Genomic DNA, 26,006 nt, shown 5'->3' with positions numbered 1-26,006 from the left:
GTTGTAGGGAGTGATAAGGTCTCCCCTCAGCCTCCTTTTCTCCAGGCTAAACAACCGAGTTCCCTCAGCTGCTCCTCATAAGACTTGTGCTCCAGACCCTTCACCAGCTTCGTTGCCCTTCTCTGGATACGCTCCAGCACCTCAATGTCTTTCTTGTAGCGAGGGGCCCAAAACTGAACACAGTATTCGAGGTGTGGCCTCACCAGTGCCGAGTATAGGGGAACGATTACTTCCCTGGTCCTGCTGGCCACGCTGTTTCTGGTACAAGCCAGGATGCTGTTGGCTTTCTTGGCCACCTGGGAACACTGCTGGCTCATATTCAGCCGGCTGTCAACTAACACCCCCCGGTTCTTTTCTGCCAGGCAGCTTTCCAGCCACTTTTCCCCAAGCCATTCTTGTAAGACGATGTTTTGGAGAAGTGGTTAGTCCTGAGTCTGTGTGCCACACGAGAAGGCAACAGTTCCTCAGTAACCACATGTAATGATTCATGCCAAAGCAAGTAACATATGGAGAAAGTAAACAAAGTATGTATGGCGTATGTAATGCATGGAGACAGCAAACAAAGTTTGGGGCAAAACCCTAATATCCTTGCTCAGATTCTGACTCACACAAAACCCTAATGTGAAATAAATCCCAATCAGAAAAAACTGAATGGGAGTGTCAGGATAAGGTGGAACAGAAATCATAGAAGTTATTCCAAGACAAGGCAGTGTGGGAGAAGGATGTCACGGCTGAGGGTTTTATAGACCTCTGAGAACATTAGATGGCTAGGTCCTGAGTCCAGCTCTTCTGCTGTCCCTGTTTTGCTTGGACTTCCTAACGACCTGCCTATTTTTACTATTCACTCCCTAGCATTTGGAGAGACCTTTTCAAAAACATATCAGATTGGGCTGCCATACCAGATATCCATCAAAATCACTCTCTGCAGTCACATACTAGTTTCCTCCCTTATCTTAAAATGGCAGACACATTGGCAGACGCAAATGCCATAAAATGGCAGCTCCCTGACAATATGCATTGTTAGTATTGAGGGGTTTGGGGCTCTTTGAGAAGTAGTTTAGCAAATCTCTCCCTCTGGGGTGCTTATTCAAAACTTCACCCAGGTAGCTGGCTACCTGCCCCATTCCCCTGAGAGCCTGAGTTCCTGTGCAAACGGCACTGTACAGGCAGCAGCTTTGTTATCAAAGCAGCCACATGAGCATATGTAAGCCTAGTCAAGTGCTTTACTTCCAAAGTACCCAGGAAATCACCTTGAAAAAATATTGTCTTGTAGGGATACTGCAGGCAACTAAAGGTTTTAATTGATCTCGAATTGCTACAGCTTTGGGTGTGTTTTATGTCTGTATGAGCATAATTGCTCAACAGTTTGAGCTGCACCAGTGCTGGAAAATGTCTTCCCTGTGCAACTGGCCCCACCGAGTGGAGAAAAGCATTTTTGCATTGGTTTCTGTTACAGCATGGGCATTAATACATGACTATGGACCTAAGCTTCCCATAAACCGTACAGGTTTGGAAACTGCTCCGAATAAAGGCATTTCATTTACACTTGGAATAAAAACTCCCGATAAGTTCCTTGAATTCTCAGTTAAAATAGGCTGGACATCAGTGCCTTACAGAATACTAAAAATAGTATTTTTCAGCCATAGAAAACTCTCCTTCTAAGGATATCTCTTTTACAAAGCTATGTAATGATAAATGTCCTCATTTTACATCTAATGAAAGTAACATACAGTTTGTTCACTTGGCAGGAGAAAAAGGATAGCTCTGAAATTCAGCCAGTTGTCCAGGAAAGGGTCCACAAAGTTTTAAATTTTTATTTATTCTTAAAATAACTATTTCTTTATTGTGGTACTTTGGAGCCCTATCTGATGTCCCAGCTATCTCTCTCCTTTAACTCTTAGCTTCCTGGCAGGTCCTAACAAAAAATGTAAGTATGTTTTGGACAAAAGCAGCGCTTGGAGTGGTGTGTTAGGGTCTGGCATGCGCCTTTGCTCCAGAAGCAGCACTCTGCCTGTGCCTGGGAGCTCAGCACTCGGAGGGAGACAGGCAGTTTAACGATGGCAGCAGCTCCTGGTTTCCAGCTCCCAGGGAGTGTAGCGCACGGCCAGAGACACTGAAAATCACTGGAAAACTGTGGCCCCCACAACGCCCCCAGCTTGTATCCCCCCAAAGGCTGGGAACAGAAGTGTTTGTTGGACTTAAATACGTGTTAGTCAGAGATTCCTGCCAAGAAAACTCACTGATGCAAACAACCAAATTCCCCTTGCTCGTTTTTAAGGAAATGAAGCTGTCTTTGCGTTTACACTGTCCTGGTTTTTCACTTCCTTAAAATCGCCCGTTGTCGCAAGCCACCGGGAAAGGTTAACCTCAGCGCTTGCCCTGAGGGAGGTAGGGCACCTTGCTTTAGGTGCCCTTGGGTCAGTTGCCCTCCTGCAGGAGTCCCCTTGGGTCAGTTGAGGTTGAGACAGAAACTTATTTCTATTAAGAATTTGGTTTACATTGAGAAATGGCTTTTTTGTGAATCCCAAGCTATTCGCAAACACTCCCCCCCCCCCAGCTTTCAATGCCTCATTTTTAATAGCGCTCACAACGGAGCTGAGTGAATCCTGATAGTTATTCATAAAAGCATCAGCAGCGTGTAGTGAAAACTGGTATGGCAGTAAAATTAATTGCTGACACAAAAACTGGTGACGCTTTTATTTATTTTTTATGAAAGGGATGAGAGTTTCTACTCGGATTTCAGCAGCTTTGGCGAGACTGCCCACTGCGGGGTATACAGAGATGGACGCCGGCTCCTCATAGAGACAAAACCTTCCTGGTCCCGCACCGCGGAGAAGTTCCTTGGACCGGCAGCACTGCCCCGCGGGCCGGGCCCGACCGTCTGGGCCGACCGCCCCGCCCCTACCCTGCCGCCGTTCCCCCTCCGCGGCGGAAGGGGACGCTGCAACGGACGTGGCGCCTCCTTGCGCCCCGCTTGGTCTGGGCGACCGCCGCCCCGGTGCCTCCTGAGGAGAAGGCGGAAGTGGCGCCCGGCGGGGAGCGGCCGGTGGGGCCGTGGGTCGGCGGTGAGTACAGGCGGGCTGGCCCGCGGGGGGCGGCCGGGAGGGGCGCTGCCGGGCGGCGGCCGGCCCGCCGGAGCCTGCGGGCGGAGGCTGCGGCGGGGCCTGCCCGCGGCGCTGCTGCGGCGAGGGCCGCGGCGGGCCTGGCTCGCGGGACTCTGGCAAGCGAGGGGCCGGCCGGAGCTCCGCAGGTGTCTGGCGTGTGGCGGCGCTCGGCGCGGAGCGTTTTTCCACCCGGGCCGGGGCTCCTGGCTCGCGAGCGGAGCGCGGTCCTCGCTGCCGGGCGGAACCGCCCTCCTGCCGAGCCCAGGCGGACCGCGGCGCGTAGCCCTACGGCCTCTTCCACCAGAGCAGGGCTCGGCGTCTCGGCTCACGCCTGTGTCGGTCCGGGGACTTGCAGGGGGCCTGCGTTAGAAGAGGGCGGTTACTTGGGCTGAGGCGCACCAGCCTGCGCTGCTCCGAAATTGAAACTGCGCCGCGAGCTCAGCAGCTCTAAGCCCAGCCGTGCCTGTCAGCGGCAGAGGCTCAGAGTTACGCTGGTTTACCTGGGGGGTGGGAACCTGGCTGGAATGACTTTCTTTTGCCTCCTAACTGTCCGGGGTGTGCCATCGGACAGCTGTAGGAGCATTAGCAACGGGTAGCTTCCGAGTTGTAGTCCGAATTGTTAGTTCCTGTGCAGCCTCGAGTACCTCACCTTAAAAGTGGGCTCTGTTTTTCCAACTGTGAAATGGAGATACTCAATAAATTCTTCGGGAACATGTTAAAGGTCTGTAAGAATAATTTGCAAGAGAGGTTACTGTTTCTAAAACCGATAGCTGTATTTTCTAGTAGAGACTGGAAGTTTTTATAGTATATTTATGGTATATTATATGGTATATTATATTTATGGTAAATTCATTAACACAAGTAATAAGTTATGACTTCAATAGTACTTTCCAACAATTTCATCTGTTATAGGTCACACTGAGTCTTTTCATACTTAAACAGAAATCTCAGCTGTAGGTGGAGGAAAATGTTCTAATTATATCCCTTATACCCAATAGTTAAAGCTAGCCAAAAGTATTTCTCCATGTTTGCCTCTGACAAGTTCTGCATACAGTAGAGCTACCCATGAGCTACGTGGATTTTGTTGTGTTTTAGATACTATTGACAGAATGATTAAGAAAGTATTGATTTGAAGCTTTCGGTGAGGAAGAGGTAGGAAAAGGAATGGGGGGAGGCACAGTTACTGACTGCACTAACAGCTTGTTTAACATCTCCAGTGCATTTTACCTGGTGTTAACGCTTGCAAGCAAACTGCTTTGTCTTTCCATAGTACGAAAGGACCATAAAACTAGTCCCACTAGTATCAGAAGGAAAAAAAGTCACAGAAGTGTGCTGATAAAAGCAGTTGGATTATTTTCATGGCAGGTATCACTTTGGGCATAATTCTTCTGCATGTTCCACAGTACCTTCAGCTTTTCCCAGCAGCTAAAGATTTGTGGAGCTCAGTGAGGCTTGGTTGAATGAGAAGTCGTCAAGACATAAATGGCTTTTTAAGTTTTGTAGTATTACATCACTGCAATACCACTTTCTATTTTAAAAAATGCTACTATATTTAAAAAGACAATGCATACAATAGATACTTATGCTGATAGAACTTCAGAATGAAAAAGTGTCTGAGGTGAACATGCTTTTTCTTCACTTGTTGAACTTTCTTAATATGACTTAATATGTCAAGAAGAGTAACTCAGTAGCATGAATTAACTAAACAAATATAAAAAAGTTTTAGATCCAGACTGTGAAAACTAACAATAAAAGATTCTGGGTATAAAGCATGTCAAAAAAAAAAGTAAATGTAAGGTAGAGTGAAAAGGAGAAATGTTTTAGTTGTTTCAGAATGTGTGCTTAGTTCACTGTTTCTTTTCCCAGAGTCTCAAATCGCTTTAGTAATGCCAGATACAAGCTTAATGCTTTTTGAGGTAGATGGTAATTAAATCTATCCTGGAGACTGTGCCTTGCGGAAATGACGTTTGGTCATAGCCATACTTCTCCCTGCCTCTTTTTGAAATATTTTCTGTCCTGATGTTTACTTTGTCCCCATTATGGTAGCATCTTAAGTTCTGTGCAGATCTACTGAGGGATATAGAAAGGCACAATGCATATCTCAGTGTTCTCAGCATGCAAAGGGAGAGCAGAGTCTCTGCCAAAGTGAAGAATTAAATAGTATTGGTCTTCTTACTAACAACACTTTCCTTGTATTTGTTAATCTGAACAATTCTCAGTGAAACATGTCTAGAAGTTAATAAATTGAAGAAAGATTTGGGGGATTTTGGTTTGGGTTGGTTTTTTGGTTATGGAAAAACCCGTGGAATATTTTGGTGTTAAATACAGTATAGTGCACTTCCACTGCTCACTAAAATTCAATTTGTTTTGACATACTTAAGTAGGATAAAATATGAACATAACTGGGAATATGCCACCATCTAGTCTCCTAAGTAACACTTAAGCATAAAAATACATATGCAATTAAAGTCTGACAGCATTCTCTCCAACCAAAGAGTAATCACCTGGAAAGCTTCAGAAATCCTCAAAGGCCGCTCTGCTCCAGTGGCAGGAGTTTTTTATAGTGTCTAATGAGCTTTTAATATTGTTGTTGAATTGTATTTGCCTCAAACAAAAATTCTTACTTTAAGTCTTTAGGTTCACATGTTAAAATGACAAGTATAGTGGTTATCCAGAAGACCATTTGATAGCTTTGAAATGAAAGTGTTTTATAGGTATTAATTAAAAGGAACTTGCATCATTTTATATGTTCTGCCTGGATGAGGCCACAGTGATGATGGTTACAAACAATGCAAACACACAGTGCTTATCAGTTGTCAGTAGACCATTGATTCATATGCCTGGGAATAAGTGTTGCAAGTATTGCTTCATCAACAAATTATCCAAAGTCACTCCACTGGTCTGTCAGTCTCATGACCCTGAAATCTATAGGTACAAAACTGTTCTCAGCGAGGCAGAAGAAGAAACAAGAAAAGTTTGGCCAGTTTTTATGTCCTTGCAGCATTGAAGTCATTTCCCCTCCTGGCTGTGTGCTAGCCAGGCTGCAAGCAGATTAATTACGTTTGTGAACTTAAAGTAAGAAAAGGGATTTTGAATAGTTTTCTGTATTGATTTCCTTATTTATATGGCTACTCGGTGTGAATTTTCTAGGAAAGGAAATGTGGAAATTAAGTGTATTCAACACTTACTGATTAATATTCAAAATTTTCTATTTCGTGGTAACTGATACACTCTCTGTACAGTGTTCCTTCACCTCTGTCAAATGCTCAAAGGTATCATTTCATATTTCAGTGTAAATAGGATACAATGCCTACTCTTATTTCCTCCCTATTACTCTAATTATAGTGTAATTTTCCAGGCAATCTGAAGATATCTTCTGGTACCAGTAATATTTTTTTATTTAGAGAAGTTTCTGAATTAATCCTGTGATTCTTTGGAGCATGAAAATCTGTAAAAGTCCTACCTAAACTCTGTTATACTATGGGACTTTGCAAATAAGAGTACTGAGTTTTGTTGCATGCATTGATTTTAAAAAATGAGTAATTTTTAATTCTGGTTTGAAATTGTTTTTGTCAATCATAAGGTATATTCTTGCAGGAGTTTGCTCTTCTGGTCTGACTGTGCTATCTCAGATCAACCTAATCACTTTGTAATGCAACAGTGTAAATAGCAACATAGCACAGGTTACTTACTGAAGAAAGGTTTCTTTATGGTTTAATCTTAAAGTTGGAAGAGTAGTATGAGGACTCCCTATAGTCTTAACTGTGTTCTTTTCTGGTGCATGAAGGTTTGATCCTAAGGGCATTCCAGACTTCTGCAGCACAAATAATGATCAAACAAATTCTGTCAATTACCATTTGGCCTGGAAAGCACCTCCCTTTCTGTTGTCAAGCAATACAGCTGTTGCCTTGGAGAGAGAAATCAACCTTTGCTGGCCCAAGGACTTTGGGTACCTTGTGTGCGCAAGCTAAAACCCATTATCTATCTACTCGGCAAGTCTGATAGGACTTCCTAGCTCTAGAAAAGGGTATTTCAGGTGCATTACCAAACATAGTTTTAAGGCTTTCTCTGCCTGAGAAACTTCACACTAGCAAAGCCAAGAATTACTGTGTAATGATCCAGTTTAATTTCAGTTGTTCCTCGATCTGAAGGCTGGATGTTGTCCAAACAAAAAAGGTCATAGAGCAGGCTACCAAAGTGTTTAATGTATTAAACTACCAACGTCAACAAAATTGATAAGTTCTAAACGCTGCGGTGTAGACAAGGTATTATAAATTAATATTTGCATATTGTTGTACTTGTATTTGATTTAATTTTGTTCATCACAGAAGAAGAATAACAACTGTTATCAATAGGAAGAAAAACTGATGAGGTTTTTGGGGGATGTTTGTTAGGTTTTACTTCACTGGTATTGTATTTCATAATCAAAAAGAAAGGGTAGCAATTTGATGTGAATTTTGGGACATATACTGGTTTGGGTTTTAAAATCCATCCTCTTCTAGCCTAAAAATTTTTTAAATTCCCCAGGGGAGGAACATGCAAAACTGCTACAGTAGGCTCACAAATTGTCTGCTCCACCTTCATCAGGGGAAAGACCTGTCATGAACATTCAAAGTATACTCTTCTTTAATTGGTTTTGCTCTAGCACTGCTCTGTTCAAGAAGATTGAATCTATGTTCCTAGTCTTGGAGGGTAAAATAAGTGCCACAGGAAACAGAACTAATTCCTGATACAGTAGTTACAACTTGTAGAGGAATTGTTTTAAACTATGGTGGAGTAATCAGGCCTTGGTTAATGGTCTGAGTAACAGCAGTGTGGATTTTGATTTGGAAAATTGTGCCTTGCCACATACCTATAAATACGTGTGCAGGAAGGAGGATTTTCCTCACTGATAAGATGAAACGGATAAGAGTAGTAGGAGTCCTATCTTATATAAAAGATTAACAAAATTAAAAATCTGGCTCTTAATCACCTTGTTTAAGTTGCCTCTTTGTGCCTGAATTTCCCTATTTAAAAAGAGGAGCCAGTGATACTTGCACTTCTTTTTTTATGAACCCCTTGGTCATACGCAGACAAAAAGCTCCATGTGGGAGTGGAGTATATCACTGAATAAGGGGATTTTTGTGTGAGACCGGGATGTTGACTGGTTGCAGTGACTCACTCATTCAAATTAATCTAGTATAGGATTTTTGTTTCTGTAAACCGAATGTACATACCTGCTATGTCTGTAGAAACAATTTAAACAGGCAAAGAGAACACCACTTGCACAGCACTTAAATCTACTAACTGTTCAACTATCAAGATTATACTGAGTCAGATGCTGTTTTCTTCCTTATAAGAACAATATTTCAAATAGTATGTTTTTTTCCTAGGAATAGTCCAAGGGAAGAGTCGTGCACTTCTTTGTAATTAATGTGACAGCTGAATTTGGGTAAAGCTATTATATTTTCCTCCTTGCAACTTCCTGAATTCCTTTATAACATTTGTAAAGGGATATATGTTCCTCTTCCCTTTCTTAGTCTCGCTAAATATACCCTTGTGGCTTAGAATAATGTGAATTTTTCAGTCCTAGGCTGGCCTGTGGATTCTGATATCTTGCATACCAACATTCCCACTCCATTGGCCCTACTTAGTTTCTGTAATTTTTTTTGTGAAATATGGCCTGTGGACTAATCATCCTCTGCAGCGGCTGTTAAAACTTATGTTAGTTTAACAATGGAAACAAGTTGGTTTTTTTTCTCCAGAGAAGAGAGACCTACCAATGGCAGTCTAAAAAAATCTTTCTGTCACAGAGCATCTTTCTAAGCATTGATTCTTCTGCTTCCATTCTAAGTCCTTGGGGGAGCTGCTCAGTTCCATGGCACTAAATTGATCATTGTTGGACTATGCCTGAAGCAACTGCTGAGAATTTTCTTGGTGTTTAGTTTGTATTGCTGTTGTTTTTAGAAGCCTTGATTATAAAGCCTGTTGTGGTAGATAGGTATAGGGATAATATATGGGGGCAGAGAAGAGGAATAGAAGTAAACGTCACTCCTTGGGTGCAGTTCCAGACAGCTCTGCTATAGCGTTATTTCTGCATAAAGTGAGCATTGCTGACCGGTTCAGTATAACTCTAAATGGTCAAACTGTGCTTTGAGACTCTGTACCTTAATGGTATTTTGGAAATGTCAGGAATGCTACTCTTCAGATACTTCTCATACCTCTGCATACTTCAACAAAACGGAAAGTCACATATTTACACAACAGAATAAAAGTTCTGTTTTCATTCTAAGTGTAACTGACCTAAATATGGTAACTTTGCCAGTTTGGTTTTGTTTGGTAGATCTGTCTTTTTTTTTCAGTCAGGATAACTGGAAAAAAAAAAGCTCATACACTGTTAGCATGGGCAGTATTGCTAATTGTTTATCATGTAGGTGGCCTAAAGCGCGTTTCTGTAATGTTGCATGTGTTCAAAATACATTTCCAGTAAATGCTAGTTGAGGCTTTGTGTGATTAGTATTTCTGTTGATGTAATCTTCAGGTGTCATATAATAAGTACCCAAATAAAACTACCTGTATGTCCTCCTCCTATCCATGAACATTTTGTTAAAATGACTTGTGACGTTCAAATTCTGATAAAGGCAGTTTTGTGAAAAGTTCAGTTTTGTGACCTAGTGGTCAAACTAACCCTATTCATTCTGTGTCCCTCACTGCCCCCAGAGTCTGCAGTAGTGATGGAGATCAACAATGCTTACAGTTCAGCTCTTCATTAATCCTTAGATTTCCATCCCTAATGTGATTTAAATGATGTAATGGTATTACAGTGAATGCAGTAGGTGAACATTGCAAGAGACCTTTGCCTATGCTGCTGTGCAAAAGAAGATCAAACCTGGGCTTAGTGGGCTTGTTTTGCATGCCTGGCTCTGTAACCCTCAGCCTACTCATACTGCCTTGCACCTGGCGATAACCTCTGTGTTTCAAAGAAATGTCATTTATAGAAGACTGACCACAATAGGATTCTAAAAAAATGGTTGTAACCATTAAAAAAATCAAGGGAGAGGAAAATTTCTTGGACTTTTAGAATTTATATTTGTTGTTTAGACCTTTCTTAAAGTTCCCTCATTCAATGTAGAAACATTGGCAATCTGTTTGGGGATACCAGCATTTTTTTTTGTTTGTTTCATACCTATGAGTTCAACCTGCTTTGTGAGCAGTATTTTAAAAGCAGGCTTTACTATGCCATTCACTGCTCTTCAGGGAAATGTGACTTTTATCGTTTGTTCTTACAGTCATGTCCTTTGTCCTCCCTGCCAGCCAGACTGGAAGAGGGAAAGGAGAGCAAACAGAGTACTAGTACTCTGTTTGAGTACTAGTAGTTTGTAGATAGCTTTTGAGCTGTGGAAGTATTAGCCTTATCTCATGTGTAGCTTCTTACTCAATTTAAAGTCCTATTGGCAGTTTTAAAATGTTATCAGCAGTGCTGTATATTTGAATTTCATTTGCAGCATAGCATCTGCTGGGTTTGGGTACTTGGATTTGCATTTTATTTGTGGACATGCACCTAAACTGATTTGAAACATATACTGTGAATCACTGTATACAGAAAATATTAAATAACATTAATTCACTGCAAGGAAAATATGGAATTGAACCAGTAAAACTCAGTTTTGTACAGCATCAAATTATATTTGAATGCTTTAGAAGTAAATAATACTGAAGGGGTAAAGAGGCATTTTCAGTAAACATAGCAAGGAGAAAGAGTATTCCTCTTTTTACAGATATTAGGTAGTCAGATGAAAGAGATTACAGAAAGGTGTGTATGTTTGTGTTTGAACTAGGCTGACAGGATGCAGTGCTCTTTCCTATATATCACAAGGCAAGTAAAAAAAGATAGATAACAGAAACTGGGACAAAACAAAACCATTGATTTTGAGTAGAACCAAATCTGTACCACTGTTCCAATGTTTCTGGTCAGAAATGAAATTTGTTCTTGACTGGAAAGGAAGGTCTTGGAATATTTTAAATTAACACATCTTTTTGTCATCTTGCAGAGCGTTTCTATGTAGCACTTGATTAGCTACTATGAGCTTGCTATATAGTGATAACAGTTGTGGAGCACGAGACTTGGAAAGCGGCTGCTGTGCAGCCATGGCCAGTGCCTGCAGCATTGGAGTGAAAGAAGACGGCGTAAGCGTCAGCAGTGGGACTGGAAACTCTCCAAGTTCTTTCACAGAGGAAACACAAGGATATGATGTCGAGTTTGATCCGCCCTTGGAAAGTAAATATGAATGTCCTATATGTTTGATGGCTCTTCGGGAAGCAGTGCAGACACCATGTGGACACCGTTTCTGCAAAGGCTGCATTGTCAAATCAATAAGGTAAAGGAAAATTTATGGAAGTTGCTTTTAAGAAGAAATTAACTTACCAAAGCAGAGCAGTTTAAGTAAACTGAATAGAACTGCTTAAGGTGCATTACCAGTGAGTGCTAATAGAACTCTGTGAATTTATAATTCATTAAAAATTTCTAATAAACACTATGTATAGCCAAAATGTCATGAGTTTGGAGGTTGCATGAGCTTTAGATATTTTGCCATTTATACAAATTTAGCCAGGTTATGAATCTAAAAATTTGATTGAGTGAACATTAATTTTTTTAAAAAGTAGCCAAATCCTCCAAATAAATTTCATTTTCAGCCCAGGATTATAAAACATGTCTTTTCCCTATGATTGTTTCTCTTGATAGCTAGAGGCAGCTACAGACAACATGGTGTCTTGGTGCAGATACAGCAAGTAATGCTTTCAGTTCTTCACTTGAAATAAGCTGCTTCCTTTTTGAGCTGGAAGAGAGAATGTAATGAGGGAATAGTCTTGAACAAAGCATTGAGAGAGGAAACTAGGTGGCATGTGGGGTAGCAGGAATGAGATATGAAGGCAAGAACAGGCTAGGCTCATAAAATGAATGACTGAAAGAGCAAGGAAGGGCAGAAAGTACACTAGTAGAGTGTACTTCCCTCAAACCTGGAATACAGTCATCAGTGTCCCACACATGTCAGTGAGTATTGGAACACATTGATAGAAGGCTAGATGATATGCTGTAGGGTTTTTCCTTCTCAGCATAAGCCAGATTTTTTTCTTATCAATTGCTCACTTAGCTCAAATGTCACAGTACTTTGGTAGGAATCTAAATATTTAATTGTGTGACCCGCATATAGAATTGGTTAATTTCCAACCTTACTTTGCACACCTTTGTGTAAAGATCATCAAACTGTCTTCAATGTTACTGTACAACGTTGTTTTTCCCAGGCATTTATTTTTAGCATGAAAAATGGACAATGCTTTCTTGATTGGTTTTCCATACCATTTATCCATAGTTCTATTCCATTTCTTTTTCTCCATGGTCCATCATTTCTAGCTCACTAAATGAATAGTATGGTAGCAACAATGTTCTCTGAATACAGTATTTTGTGGGGTTTGTGGGCTTCTCTGTAGCTTCTGTCGCTGTTGTATCTGATGCTACTGTATTTGTTCATGGCATCCTTTTGATCAAGGAGGGAAATGTGGGAGCTGAGTATGAGAAGACAAACTTAATTTTGTGTTCCCTGCTTATGATAGCAAAAAAGCAGGCTATTTTCCTTTCTAGCAAGCACAGAAATTTAGTGTGTGTGTGTTTGCAGTGCAGTTCTTGTTAACATTAGTTTCATCAATATTTCTGAGAAAAGGATGCAAATTCGTTATCCAGAAAATGCAGAATACCATCAGTGTTCACCCATGAGAAGTGACTTGCCTGTGGATTCTGCAGAGGAAGCTGAGAGATACTCAGTTCTCCACTAACCATACCATGAGATCACCCTGCTCCCTTAGTCTCTTGCCTTGTTCGCTATGTTCCTATGGCAAGTAGGCCATACTTTTCGTCAGGCCTTACCCAGCTGCATCACTCAATGGTATTCATGTCAGCCAGGTGTATGGAAGAAGGCAAAAAACCCCAAACCTGAACCTGTCAGCTTTGACTGTAATCCAGTTCCCTAGGCACAAGCAGTTGTCTTCACTTTCTGGCCTTTGCTTTGCACATTCTAACCTAAATTCTTCCAAGAGGTTAATGTACATAATTTCATGCATGCTTGTAAGCATTGAATTAGATGTTTGTACTAATAAAAGCCATTAAATTTTTGAATTCCTTACTTGCTCTCTCTGAGCTTGCTCTATTTGTTGGCAGTAGCAGTTTTTATACTCTTCTTTAACTTGGGTATTTCTGGAAGAAAGAAATCTTTAAACCTTCTCATGGGAGTATGATGTCTATAAATCCTGAAGGTAAATTAGTCAGTACTTAAGGATACTGAGCTTTAGACGTGTCTACTCACCAATCATTTCAAAGACAACAGAATTCCTAGGTTGAAAACTGAGGGAAAAATGACTAAACTTAAAATTACCAAAAATGGGTGTCTCATTTCCAGTCTTTCAGATCCTTAACAGCTAAGGTGATCTTGTCTTCTAATCCTTCTGCTTCTGCTGATGAGCTCTGCAGTTATGGTCATTGGTTAGAATTTACCACAGGACTGAGTGAGGAACTGCAGTGAACCCATGCTCAGAACACAACATGTCGTAGCAGGTAGAGAAACTTCCTTCTTAAACCCCAGGCATGGGAAATGGTTTCTCTTCCTTTTTAAATTAACAGAGCATTTGCTCTGCTCAAATTTTTAGGTCTGCAAACAGTTTCAAAGACTGGAAGCTTTTGCTTCTTTTGCACCCTTTCCCTATTTTACTTCATTTTGATAGATAGTGTTGACTGTTACAGTGAATACTAAACACAGGTGCAAAGCATTTTTCATCTTGGAGACTATAGATCATCACTGTGATATTTCAGATGTTTCATTGATAGTAAATGTTTTCCCTCATTCCCCACTGAAATCTGTCTTTGGAGTGCAGTTTGAGTGAATGCTTGTGAAAGCAGAGCAGACAACTTGAAGTGCCAGGCCCCTCTGAATCCCTAACGGGATGAATTGCATGCTTAATTGGGATCCATGGATCAAGCTATTGATTTGGAGTATGTAGTATCTACAGTACAATATTGATTTGGAGTATGTAATGTCTACAGTACCATATCGATTTATGTCATTGAGAAGCTTCTACAGAACTAAAATGAAAATGGAAAGTGATTTTTATATTCCCTACTGCTTTTTCATTAAGTGATTGTCACAGCCTTTATCTGATCAGGAAAAAAATGCTTTTGTTTATTTCTCATTTCCCCACTGTCTAGCTCAAGTGAACACAGAGATTAAGGATTTTAAATGATAAAGGATGGACAAGCAGTTTTTGAGTAATTACTTCTTGTGACTTAAACAATTGTAGTTGTCCATGTTGAAGAAGTTGTGGCTGCAACTAGAAATGTTTTTTTAAAAAGCTTTTAAAGAGTGGAGTCTTAGATCTTACAATGTGAGGGACCTGATTAGACCAGATGGATTTGATCGCAGTAAATGTTTGCCTCCCAGAAAGTCTTGGCATCTTTTTAAATAAAGCTGTCTGAAGTGCTTTGAAGTGCTATGAGTCATGGTAGTGAAGAAGCTTATCTACCTAAGTAACTGCAAATAATAGTTTACAAATGTTACTGTCTACAAAGTACTTGATTAGAAATTTTAGAACTAAGTTCAGATGCAGTAGCTAATTAAATTTCACTCTAGTCTTTCTTCTCCTGTATCTTAGGTCAAAGCTGACTGAGGGCTTGTAGTAGAGTTCGCCAAATATCAGAACCTCTGTTTATCAGAAAAGCAAAATTATGACCTGACAAGGGGCAGCAAAGAAAGCTTTGGATGCTAGCAGTTCATCAAACAGCAGGCATGGCTGCAGTTAAAGTGTATGCCAACTGTTTCAGCCCCTAGGCTAAACTGCTCAGTTGCTAAAATCATGGAGCAGGCTTTTTCTTCAAACAAAATTATTCTGGCTTTAGTTTTCATACCTGTATTTTAATTTCAAGGGAAATTATAGGAATATTCATTCTACTTTGTAGCAGATGATTATTGTTTCACAGGTACTGTTGTGGGTGGCACAGCCCAATGTGATAAATCATTCCAGCATAGGAAAGCCTCCACTGTAATGTAAACTAGAACTGAGGTGCATAAACTCAGTTCTGTGATAGGAAATGTATAGTAACATCTTTGTCTGTAGATGGATCTAAGCAGCCTTTTAAACAGAATCCCAGTACTTGGTGGGTAATGGTGTAAATGGTGTTTGAAGTCTGTTTAATATACAACAAGTTATTGCTCTTGCCTTACTATAATCATTGGAAAATTACCATTCATTCTTATTTTGCCCTTTGCTAGTTATTTAAGCTGGGGATCTGGTAATCATTATTTAAAATTAATCTGTTGTTGGCTCTTATTATAGATGATTAGCTTTTCTGTGTAGAAATAAAGCTGCTGTCTTAACAGCAGGCCTACTGAACTATCATTATACTTCACTAAACAGGGTATTTGTAACCAAGTTATACGTGTGAAAACTGATTTCCTGTAGATTGCCTGCGAAGTGAGGGAACGTTTCTGGGTTGTGACAAAGATCAGCACACTGGTCGTAGCTCAGGGAGCTATGAAAAAAAATGGCATGCTAGGTATTTTCTTTTTTCCACTTGTTTAGGAGTATGACTATCAGACTTGTGGCGAGCTAGCTCTTGCAAGCAAAACCTAGGAAAGGAAGTTCATTGTCTCTTTCTGAAGTCTCAACTTTACCCCGCTTCCTCTAGCAGCGTTGCTGATGAAAGAGTTGCTGAGCAATTATTTCCTTTTCCAACTAAGAACACAAATTCCCTCCTGGTCTCCACAGCCCACTAGGTTCTACTTCCCCTCATGTTTGCAAGCAGTGACAATGATCTGGCCTTTGATATTTGCACCATAAGTGCTCTCTGATATTTTTCTGCCCCGTGTATTTTTCCATTTTATTGCTGTTTCCATTAGCACTTCAGCTCAGAAGCTTTGATCCCTCATGCCTCTGTAACTGTATTACTTAATTGTGAATAGATATGTTGACCTACTGCTTTCAGAAATGAGCTGATACTGGATATTTTTTTTAAAGGAAAATTTGGTGGAGGTGATCCCTTTTTTACTCCATTTCTAACGATTCTTGCATTTAAATGCAGATAGACAAAACCTGACAAAGTGGAACAGGCTGTTAGTTCTCTTATGCAAGTTGCATGCACCCATGTTCCACCATCAGACACCAGACGTTCGCCAGTTAGCACTGACTTCCAGTCTGTTTGCAGTTAAAATGGCTTCAGATACAACATCCAGTTCCAAATCCAGTGTAATTTTCATAGTTATTAGTAATTTTTGTGTCTGGAGTGTTTTCACCCTTCTTTGCTGTATAAGTAAACAAACTGAAGGATGACCAACTCATCAAATGGTTGTACAACAAAAACAGCGAAATGGGCTATATGAAAAGTAATGCCAAATAGATCAAGTGAATCTGGAAAAAAAAAAAAAGACGTTTTTGCTTTTTCTCTCAGCTATGATCACCTTGGCTGTTTATAAAGTGGGAAAGAAAGGAGAAGGTCGAAGAATCTTTAAAGGATTGTTTTGAAATAGTATGTGAAATATTTTTTGATGTTTGAGCTATGTGAAGTATTTACAGAAATGGGACCGTAAGTTCTTAGTTTCTTTAAATCCTCTTCAAGTTTATTTCCAGAGTATTTATCATGGCATTTGTCCAAATAAAAACTATTGAGTTAGAAAAGTGCTGCGATCCCAGTCATGCCACCTCTAGTGAAACTTGTGTGTTGTCAAGTTCTCTGATGTACATTGCATACTTTCTAGTAGTTGCCACACAAATGCCATTGTTTTCAAAGACTTTCTTAATGTGTTATAATTTGGCCACTAATGTCTTGCTAGTATAAAAATATTTTAAATGAAGGGCAAAGGAAACTTGGAATCTCTTTTTCCTTTCTTTTCTGCATTGTAGAGATGCAGGTCACAAATGTCCAGTAGACAACGAAATTCTGCTCGAAAATCAACTTTTTCCTGACAACTTTGCTAAACGAGAAATCCTTTCATTAATGGTTAAGTGTCCCAACAAGGGCTGCAGTATGAAGATGGAGCTGAGGCATTTAGAGGTGAGAATTAGTTTTGAAAATATGGAACCTTGTTTTAATGGGCAAGTAAAAATTAAAAATAACTTAACATAGATGATCATACCTAATACCTGTTTATGCTGGTTCAGTGCATTGTTCATGCAAGACTATAGCTACACGTATTTGTTTTTTGATGAGTCTTTAACTGTAATTAGGTGATTCTCAAGTGAACATCGTAGTGCATGAAAATTGTACTAATGCAGCTTTCTCTTTAGGATCATTCGTGTTTGTCTTTTGTTCAGCTGTATCTTATTCACACAAGTTCCCTAAAGTCAGTTTAATATTCCCTCAAAGCAGCTAGATATATTAGTTGAAATAATTGTTTTGAAAAATAATATACAAAGTTAAAAGGATAAACATAAAGCTGAATTTTTACCTGAGAGCATTCTTAAAGTTCTGAATACATGAATTCCTCATCTTAGTAATGGGACAATAACAGGCCGTTGGTAAAGTCAGCGTAAATGTATAAGGATTTGCTTGCATGAAGGAAAGATTGCAATTTGTTCCTCTTGTACAGTGCTTTATCTTGAAAACAGATGAGACAATAGTACCTGTTTGTAGTATCAAATCCTCCTTTTGTCCTTGTTCAGGACCACCAGTTGCAGTGTGATTTTTCCACTGTGGAATGCCCACAGTGCCAAGGAGCCTTCCAGAAGAACCATCTGAAAGAGCACATGACACAGGAGTGTCTGAGGCGTCAAGTCTGTTGTCCAAACTGTGCCACTTCTATGGCCTATGAAGATAAAGAGGTACTTAGGAGGAGTCTCAGTTTTTCAACCTTCATTCACATGGGTTTGTTTGTAAATGGAACATCAGTTTAAAAAAAAAAAAAAAAAAAAGGTTTTGATCTAGAAGAACTCTTTGTGCTGCACAGGTGAGAAGCTACAAACTCAGGACATTAGTTTAGAACAGGCAAAAGCTAGGGAGAGGATTGTGCTTAAATACAAACTTCTTGGGAACCCTGTGGTGTGAAAAGACTTGGTTAAGAACCATTGATTTTTGGCCTTACCATTAGAGAGACCAAAAGACCACTACCAAAAGACCACTATAATTGAACATGAATTTCAGAAACTTCTGTATAAATTCAGACTCCTTTGGAGCATAAGAGCTTTAGGAAATAAGATATCTGAAACTTTATGAATCTCTTGTATGAGTCCAGGAAAAAACAGTAATTGTAGAAAACATACTATTCGGGGTAAGGAGATTGTCTTTGTTTCACAGTTGCATACAGCTAAATGTAAAATTTGAAATGTAAATAAAAATTTAACGTCTTATCAGAGGTGATTAGCACTCTTTTAAATTGTGTAACTTTATTGATTCTTTCTTTCCTCTCTTTTTCTCTGTTTGATAACTAAGCTTCATGACCAAACCTGCCCACTCGCCAATGTATTTTGTGAATATTGCAACACAGTGCTGATCAGAGAGCAGGTAAGAGACTACCTTTCTCTGTGTTTAATCTGGGTCAGATGTTTTGTATTTACATTGCTTCTTTAATCTGAATTAAACTTGAAGGAACAGTTTGCCTACTAGCTAATAAATCTCTACCTGTCTCTTTCTGAAAAGGTTGCATCCAGTGCAGATGTAATACTCTTTTAAATGCTGGTCCAGCTTGCAGTTGCAGTCTGGTAAACCTCTGTAGGATTTAAGGCCTCAAATCACGTTGTTTAGCTATACTGCTTCATGACAGGGGCCATGCTGCATGTTTTTGATCTTGAATGGAGGTTAAAGAATACCAAGCAGCTACCAGTGGTTATGGCTGACATTAGAAGACAAGGCTTTGATTTGGGCAGAGAGGGAGAGTATTTGTAATTGGAAAGCCACTGTTGGAAAGTAGCTATAAATAATTCACTATCAAACTGTAGATGCTGGCTGGAATTCTGCTTGTCCATTACTATTACAATTGCCTTTATTATTTCTTCTATTCAGTAATAACTTACTTCATTGACAGGAAAATGATAAATGTTATTTAATTTGCAGCTTATCCCTGTTTGAATGGGATGGCAACTATGTTAATGACCTACTTTAAAACAAAGAATGATCTTGTCAAAGTGGAGAAATACTCTGAAAAACAGGATTGAGTTCAGTAACGACAAAAGCAAAAATCTGTCATTAGGTAGAATAATGAACTCCAAAAATAGGGAACAGAGAATGCTAAACTGGGTAATGGTTTAGAATTAATGGCTGACCTATATTAAGCTTGTGTTCTACTTCATCATGTTATTTAAACAAGGCAAACATACTGGGTCATATAAACAGGTATTTTGCCTGTGAAACCCAGAATTATCCTTTGCTCTGGTTAGGGCTTATAAGGCCTCAGCTGAAGCTGTCCAGCTTTTGGGGATGGATAGGGAGGATCCAGAGCAGTGAGATAATTGGGTCTGGAAAACAGGGACCATGAGAAAAATGGAAGTAACTTGAGCTTTTTGAGGAAGAGGATAATGAAGAGAGACACAACAAGTATATGCAAGTAGTGCTTCAGAAGGGAAGGAAATGGACTGTGATCTAGCTTGAGGATAGGCTAGAAACAAAAGGCATTTGTTCTATCAAGAAAACCTGAATGCTTTCTGATGCCTAATGTAAGAACAAAGGCAATGAATTGTTAAAGTGCATACAAGGAGGATGTAGAATTTTTATCATCAACATTTTTGTTCAAAACTTCCATATTTCTTTGAGAAACTGTATAGGTATAAACTGATCTGACTTCAGGTACCTATTCAGAGTCTATCCAACCATATTCTTTTAGGATGTTATAAAAGAATACTCTTGATGGAAAAATTAATTTAAAATCTGATTTGTTTTAGATGCCTAACCATTACGACAATGATTGTCCTACTGCCCCAGTGCCATGTTTTTACAGTGCCTTTGGGTGCCCTGAAAAGGTAAGCCTTTTATCAGAATCATGAATTGCAGACCTTCTGAATGTTTTTGTTGCTTTTTTTTAAATGTGTTTTCCTATTCTTGTCTCGTTCACCAGCCCAAATCCTCAGTGATTTGTGGGGTTTTTTGTTTTGAGGTATCTTAATTCTAAAACACTACATGTTGATACATTGCCTTTCAAAAGTCCTTTTGAAATTTAAAAAGCTCTGTGAGTGATTTGCTTGATGAACTTGCTTTTATTAATCTATGAGTGTTTTCTCAGCTTTCATGTCAATAAAGTAGCTTCTAGCATTTCTTCCAAAGTTGTGACCAAATACAGTTACGGCTCTTAGAGTTCAGTGAAGAAAACCTGACAGTGCTTTAAATTGATTAAATTCTAAAATTATTTAATCTGGATACTCTTATTTCTTGTTGTTTAACACCTCTTTGTAAAAATGGATCTTTCCCCTTCATCATTTCCACCATCAGTTTTCATACACCTTTGTATTTGGTGCTATGGAGCATTTTAGCAAATCAATGAAGGGAATACAATGCTGATTTAGAACACAGAAAAAATACTAAATGTATGTTTATCACTAACACTTTTTCACCATGTCACTATTTTGAGTTGAACAATATTTGCCCACTGGCATTTGAACCTCTTTTTTCATTTGCCATAACAGTGATCTTAAATTTGGAGCCCTCCATTGGTAAAGTGCTACTTTGTCACATCACCTGTCCTTGATTCGCATTCCAATTTTTCTTACATAACAGAAGCAACTAGTTGTTTGATTTTCTTCAGAGCCACATTTAAGATGTGATTGCAGATAATGTTTGATATGTTCCTAATGCCACATCTCTTAAATTCTAGATGCAAAGGAATGAACTGGCACGACATATGCAGGAGTTCACTCAGGTTCACATGAGAATGATGGCTCAGTGTTTTCAAAATATCAGTGTTACTGCTACAAATCCTGTACCCTTCATCAATGGCCTACCCTTTGAGCCTGCCCTCTTCTCACACGTGTCACATGCCACATATGATTGTAATCCAGAAGTTGAAAACTTCAAAGAAACTATTCAGCAGTTGGAAGGTCGTCTGGTAAGACAAGATCACCAAATCAGAGAACTCATTGCTAAAATGGAGACTCAAAACACTCACATGGCAGAACTCAAACGTACTATCCGAAATTTGGAGGGAAAGATTACTGAAATGGAGGCACAGCAATGTAATGGTATTTATATCTGGAAGATTGAGAACTTCAGTGGACTTCAGAAAGCCCAGGAAGAAGAGAGACCTGTTGTGATGCACAGTCCTGGCTTCTACACTGGAAAGCCTGGCTACAAGCTGTGTTTGCGCCTGCATATCCAGTTACCAAATGCTCAGCGTTGTGCTAATTTTATATCTCTGTTTGTCCACACTATGCAAGGAGAATATGACAGCCATCTGCCTTGGCCTTTCCAAGGCACTATACGACTTTCTATTTTGGATCAATCAGAAGGCCCTGAAAGGCAGAATCATGAAGAAGTAATGGAAGCCAAGCCAGAGTTACTAGCCTTCCAGAGACCAACAATTCACCGCAATCCAAAAGGTTTTGGTTATGTGACTTTCATGCACCTGCAAACCTTGAAACAAAGAACCTTCGTAAAGGATGATACCCTTCTGGTGCGCTGTGAAGTTCTAACGCGTCTAGATTTAAACAGTCTCCGCAGAGAAGGATTTCAAGCTCGCAGTACTGATGGAGCTATGTAGCCTATATAAGTCTTAACCAGAGGAATGGAGCCACTAGTAATGTTCTTCCACCACAGATTACAAGTGTGCTTTATCATCCATATAGGCTGCATTTGTAAAAGATCATAGTTGACAACATAGTTATCTTCACCTGAATAGAACTTTGTTGTTGCTGGTATACGCTTTTTCTCTGTATGAGGTCATGTGTTCAAATATTTGGTATTGTTCTCTATTAAAGTAATAAGCTACTTCTGTAGCAAGCTAACTAAATGAAGTGTTGTTAATCAAAACTTAACTGCCTACAGGAAAATCCTATTGAAGTACCTATACATCTCAGTTTGGTAAAACTTAAGTCGTATCAGAAAAGGCCTGTAAATCTTTTTGCCTCAGTTGCCTTGGAATAGATACTGTAGCAGGGAAATAGCTAAATTAATAAAGATGAGGGGTGGGTTGTTTGTTTGTTTTTTCAAAGAGCTTGGGAAAGTTGAGACAGTTTCTCTATTGAGTTATCTGGAATTTTGAATTGGCTATGCTTCTCTTGAAATCAGAAGTCAGGTTAAGACTTTGCTCACATCACCTAGGGTTGAGGTATGCTTTGACCCTTCCCTCCTGCAGAGTTAGCTTCAGGAAGTTGCATGTCTATGTAGAGTTGATACTAGTATTTCTGAAAGACATGTGGTAGTGTTGTGGAGAAGGCTAAACGACTCTGAGCTGAGTTCACTGAAGAAATATTTGTAATGTGGTCTGAAAGTGCCCCCCTAATGCTCTTTATTTTGGTAAATCAAAATAAAGTAAGTGGTAAGTGTGTGCTCCAGGCCCAGAATGTCAGTCACCGTCACCAGAAAGATAAGTGTAACACTTGAATGAGATACCTTTGTGCTGGTGGGATCTCCTCCTAGTGCTGGACATTTTTCAGGTTGTGAGTGGATACATGAGCAAAGGTATGTACTAATTAGATAGGATGATGCAGAATTTGTTTTACTGTTGTTGAAACCTGAATTTGTATCAACGTTGAACTTGTGATCTGCATCTGTTAGAGTGATCTCTTGGTGTTCTGGGTGATGTATCACCTATGAATTCTCAGTGGACATCTGGCCATATCAACATCCAGCTGTCATGGGTATTTCCTGTCCCATTAGACAATAGGAGCTGGGCCACCCTCAACACTTTGGAGGGGAAGAAAAGCCTATTAATTAGACAGCGTGAGGAAAAATTGCAATCCTGTTTGCTCTTAGGAAAAGAATCTGGCTTCCATAGTTGCTCATTTACAAAACACTAGATTCACTATGTCAAGAATTCATGAGCTTCCTAATGTTGCATGTATTATTGTTTTCTGTACCGATTGTTTGTATGCCATATAAATGTTAGTTTTGACCAGTCAAAGCTGAGTAGTTCAAGTTCACTGGTGCTAAAAATTTTAACTTATCATGGTGCTGATAAAGTTCTGAAAAGGAGGGAAGAAAAAAGTTTTGTTCACCCCATAACTTAAGTACACAGTCTGATATCGAAGAAAGAACTAAGCCATACATAAGCATATGTATATTATTTCTCCAAGCTGGTGAAACAACCTAAAGACTTGAGGCACTGCAACTTAAAAGATACTGAAGAGTATTCCAACTATTTGGCCTTATCAAAGCAATCCCATGGGGATCATCAGTGGGGAAAGTGCATATGCTTAATATATACAAGGCTAATGAAAGACTACTATAGTATATTGATTTGGGAGGATACTCTGCTTGCCTGCATGAGATTAAAAGTTCCAGGACCCAACCTACCACTTTGCTGCTCATATCCAGATGAGTAAAATTTATTTTGCAGATAGAGCCTATTAGTTGAAGAGGGATTGCGTTCAATGGAGTATTGTCACTACTGAAACATGAACTTCCTGGCTAATGGTAAATGCAGTCAGTCGTTGACTTATGTAGTGTATTCTGTGTGTTTAGAGGACAGGTGAGCATATATTACTCAAAATAGGAAAAGATCCATGCTTTAAAACTGTCTTTTTAAAACCTCTTAAGTAGTTTTTATACTGAATAGCCTCATCCTATTAGCTGAATTGTTTTGCAGTGTGTTCAGTTAGAACATTCCTAGTAGTTAAACCATTCTTAACCAAGAGCTTTTAATGTACGTGACAGTGCCCAGATCCACTATATACAGAAGGCACTGTACACTAGTTCTCCAGTCATTTTCAAGCTATGTTTTTCCAAGATGCTCAAAGACTACCATTCTTCTCTTTTTTCTTTTTTTTTTGGGGGGAGGGGGGCGGGGGGGACATGGACAGAAGAAACACTTGTAATTTGAGAGCTTCTTCCTGCCACAGTTCCTTTCTCAACCCTAGTGGTATTAACAAAAATGTCCTTACTCTGTGTTCTAACAGTTTATACCCAAGATCCACTAAGTGCATTAATACTTTCTTTCCTTTTGAAGCTTTGCATTATGAACTAAAATTTTGCTTTGAGCCTTATCTGCTAGATCTGCTATACTTCTGCCTTGGGTGAAAACTCAGTTTGGTGGCAGGTTCAGGAGTTTAAATGATCCAGGTTAATATTGTACCATAGCACAAACCAATAGGGAATAGAAAGCTACTGCATGTATAATACTGTATTGGCCACAGTAATATGAATGCTTTATTCACTGCTGCTATTCTACTGGTTTTGTATTTTAATATTACCAAGTAGAACTCTGAGTGATGCCAAATTACTGTAATGCCAGAGTTTTACATGAGAGACTTTCAGAGCTAATTTGCCAAGTATCAGTTAAATTTTTCTGTCATGAAAAATTATAAATGTTAATGAAATGTTTATTCATCTACTTGTTCCATTTTCCTTTTCTTCCCCCACCTTCCAAGCTACTCTTCATTTTAACTGCAGTTCCAGAGCTTTCTCTTACAAATAAGAACCTCATCTTCAGCTAATGGAAGAACTTACAAGTCTACATTGTTACCATCTCAATGTATAGTCTCCATGACTATTATTCAGACTTTTCTAAGGTTAGCACGAAGAGATTCAGTTTCTATGTGAAAATATATTTTCACTGAAACAGCCTCTTTTCTTTTCTTCTTCCTCCAAATCTGATATTTTCTTTTGAGGAATCGTTTTACCATGGTGCATTGAGGTATAATTGCTAGAACTACCTAAATAGAAGCAGAAAGGTATGCAGTGTTGACAGTTGTCTCTAAAACAAATACAAAGAAATATGGGGATTTAACCAGTTTCATGTGTAATTTCTTCAGGAATGGGGTTCTTTAGTTCTGTAACTCTTGAAGCTTTGCAGCATTACTGGGTCTCAAGGTGGTTTAGAAAGTGGCTTAGCTTCTTTTATCTTCCAAATTTCTGTTGTCTTGAACGTGTTTTAAGTCAGCCACTCTTAGTTATGTGTATTTGCAAAGCTGCTATGGCACAAATTTTCCAATTATAATATATTGCAAATGTGTTTTCTTTTTGCCTCTGAATGTCTTCCCCTGCAGGGCAGGGAAAATTATTTTACTAAAAATGTTGGTATGTAATGTATATGTCGGAGCTCAGATAATGTGAGATGTATAGACTTGGTTTGTAAGTGGTCTCATGATATGCTTGGTCATGTTTGCTATCAAGGGATTAAACTTGCTAATTGAAATAAAATCAGGGTGGCCTTTCTGTTCTTGTTTAGAGACACTTTGACATCAAATATATTGATGATGGATGCAAAAGATTATTCTGGGGTCAGTGTTAAAGGTTTGTATTGGTTTGCATTTGAACAGAATGAAAGTACTTCTATTCCCTTGGAAGTATCAATAGATTGTTTAATATATTTTGTAATTAATGCACAGCTATATTTCTGACAGGATTTTAAAAAATAAACTAATTAAACCGTGCACTGTATGTTGCACCTTTATTCATATGGAGGGCTATTCAAAAAGATTAACTGATACAGGACCTCTGTGGTAGTTTCTCTGTCTTGTGGGTTTCAGAGTTGGCTGGTTTTTAATGAGGGAGACCACGTATCATATAGCACCAAGAAGGCAAAGAATATATTTCAAGTTTAAAAACTTATGTCATTTATAAAGGGTAGCAATAGTTTTATTCCTTACTAGAAGACATAGCTAGTGTAATTGATAATAAACTAAGTGTTCTTGTGATCATCCTGTACATTAAGATGCAGCTCTGTAAATACTGTACAGTATCACCTCTCTGGCCACATCCTGCTTGCTTGTTATATTTGTCACAAAAACAACTATGGGTTGTTG

At 39.2% G+C, this 26,006-nt stretch overlaps 1 protein-coding gene across 1 annotated transcript; it reads left to right on the top strand.

The window, feature by feature from the left end:
* The first annotated feature begins 2,830 nt into the window (after positions 1–2,830).
* Positions 2,831–25,624, top strand: TRAF6 (TNF receptor associated factor 6). Its single transcript, XM_072863698.1, has 7 exons — positions 2,831–3,065; positions 11,135–11,461; positions 17,025–17,175; positions 17,784–17,942; positions 18,550–18,621; positions 19,995–20,072; positions 20,921–25,624. The coding sequence occupies exons 2-7, from the start codon at positions 11,166–11,168 to the stop codon at positions 21,800–21,802; spliced, it is 1,638 nt and encodes a 545-aa protein (XP_072719799.1). The 5' UTR covers positions 2,831–3,065; positions 11,135–11,165; the 3' UTR covers positions 21,803–25,624.
* Positions 25,625–26,006: the final 382 nt, after the last annotated feature.

This window comes from Ciconia boyciana, chromosome 6 (genome assembly GCF_034638445.1).
Source record: "Ciconia boyciana chromosome 6, ASM3463844v1, whole genome shotgun sequence".
In the NCBI taxonomy this organism is placed as follows: domain Eukaryota; kingdom Metazoa; phylum Chordata; class Aves; order Ciconiiformes; family Ciconiidae; genus Ciconia; species Ciconia boyciana.
Note: the sequence above shows the minus strand (reverse complement) of the source record. Positions and strands in the feature narration are given on the sequence as shown.

Excerpts from the sequence above, each read along its gene's own strand:
- TRAF6 (XM_072863698.1), top strand. The coding sequence starts at position 11,166 with ATGAGCTTGCTATATAGTGATAACAGTTGTGGAGCACGAGACTTGGAA. Across the intron at positions 11,462-17,024 it reads TGCATTGTCAAATCAATAAG|AGATGCAGGTCACAAATGTC; the intron begins GTAAAGGAAAAT and ends TCTGCATTGTAG. Across the intron at positions 17,943-18,549 it reads TGGCCTATGAAGATAAAGAG|CTTCATGACCAAACCTGCCC; the intron begins GTACTTAGGAGG and ends TTGATAACTAAG.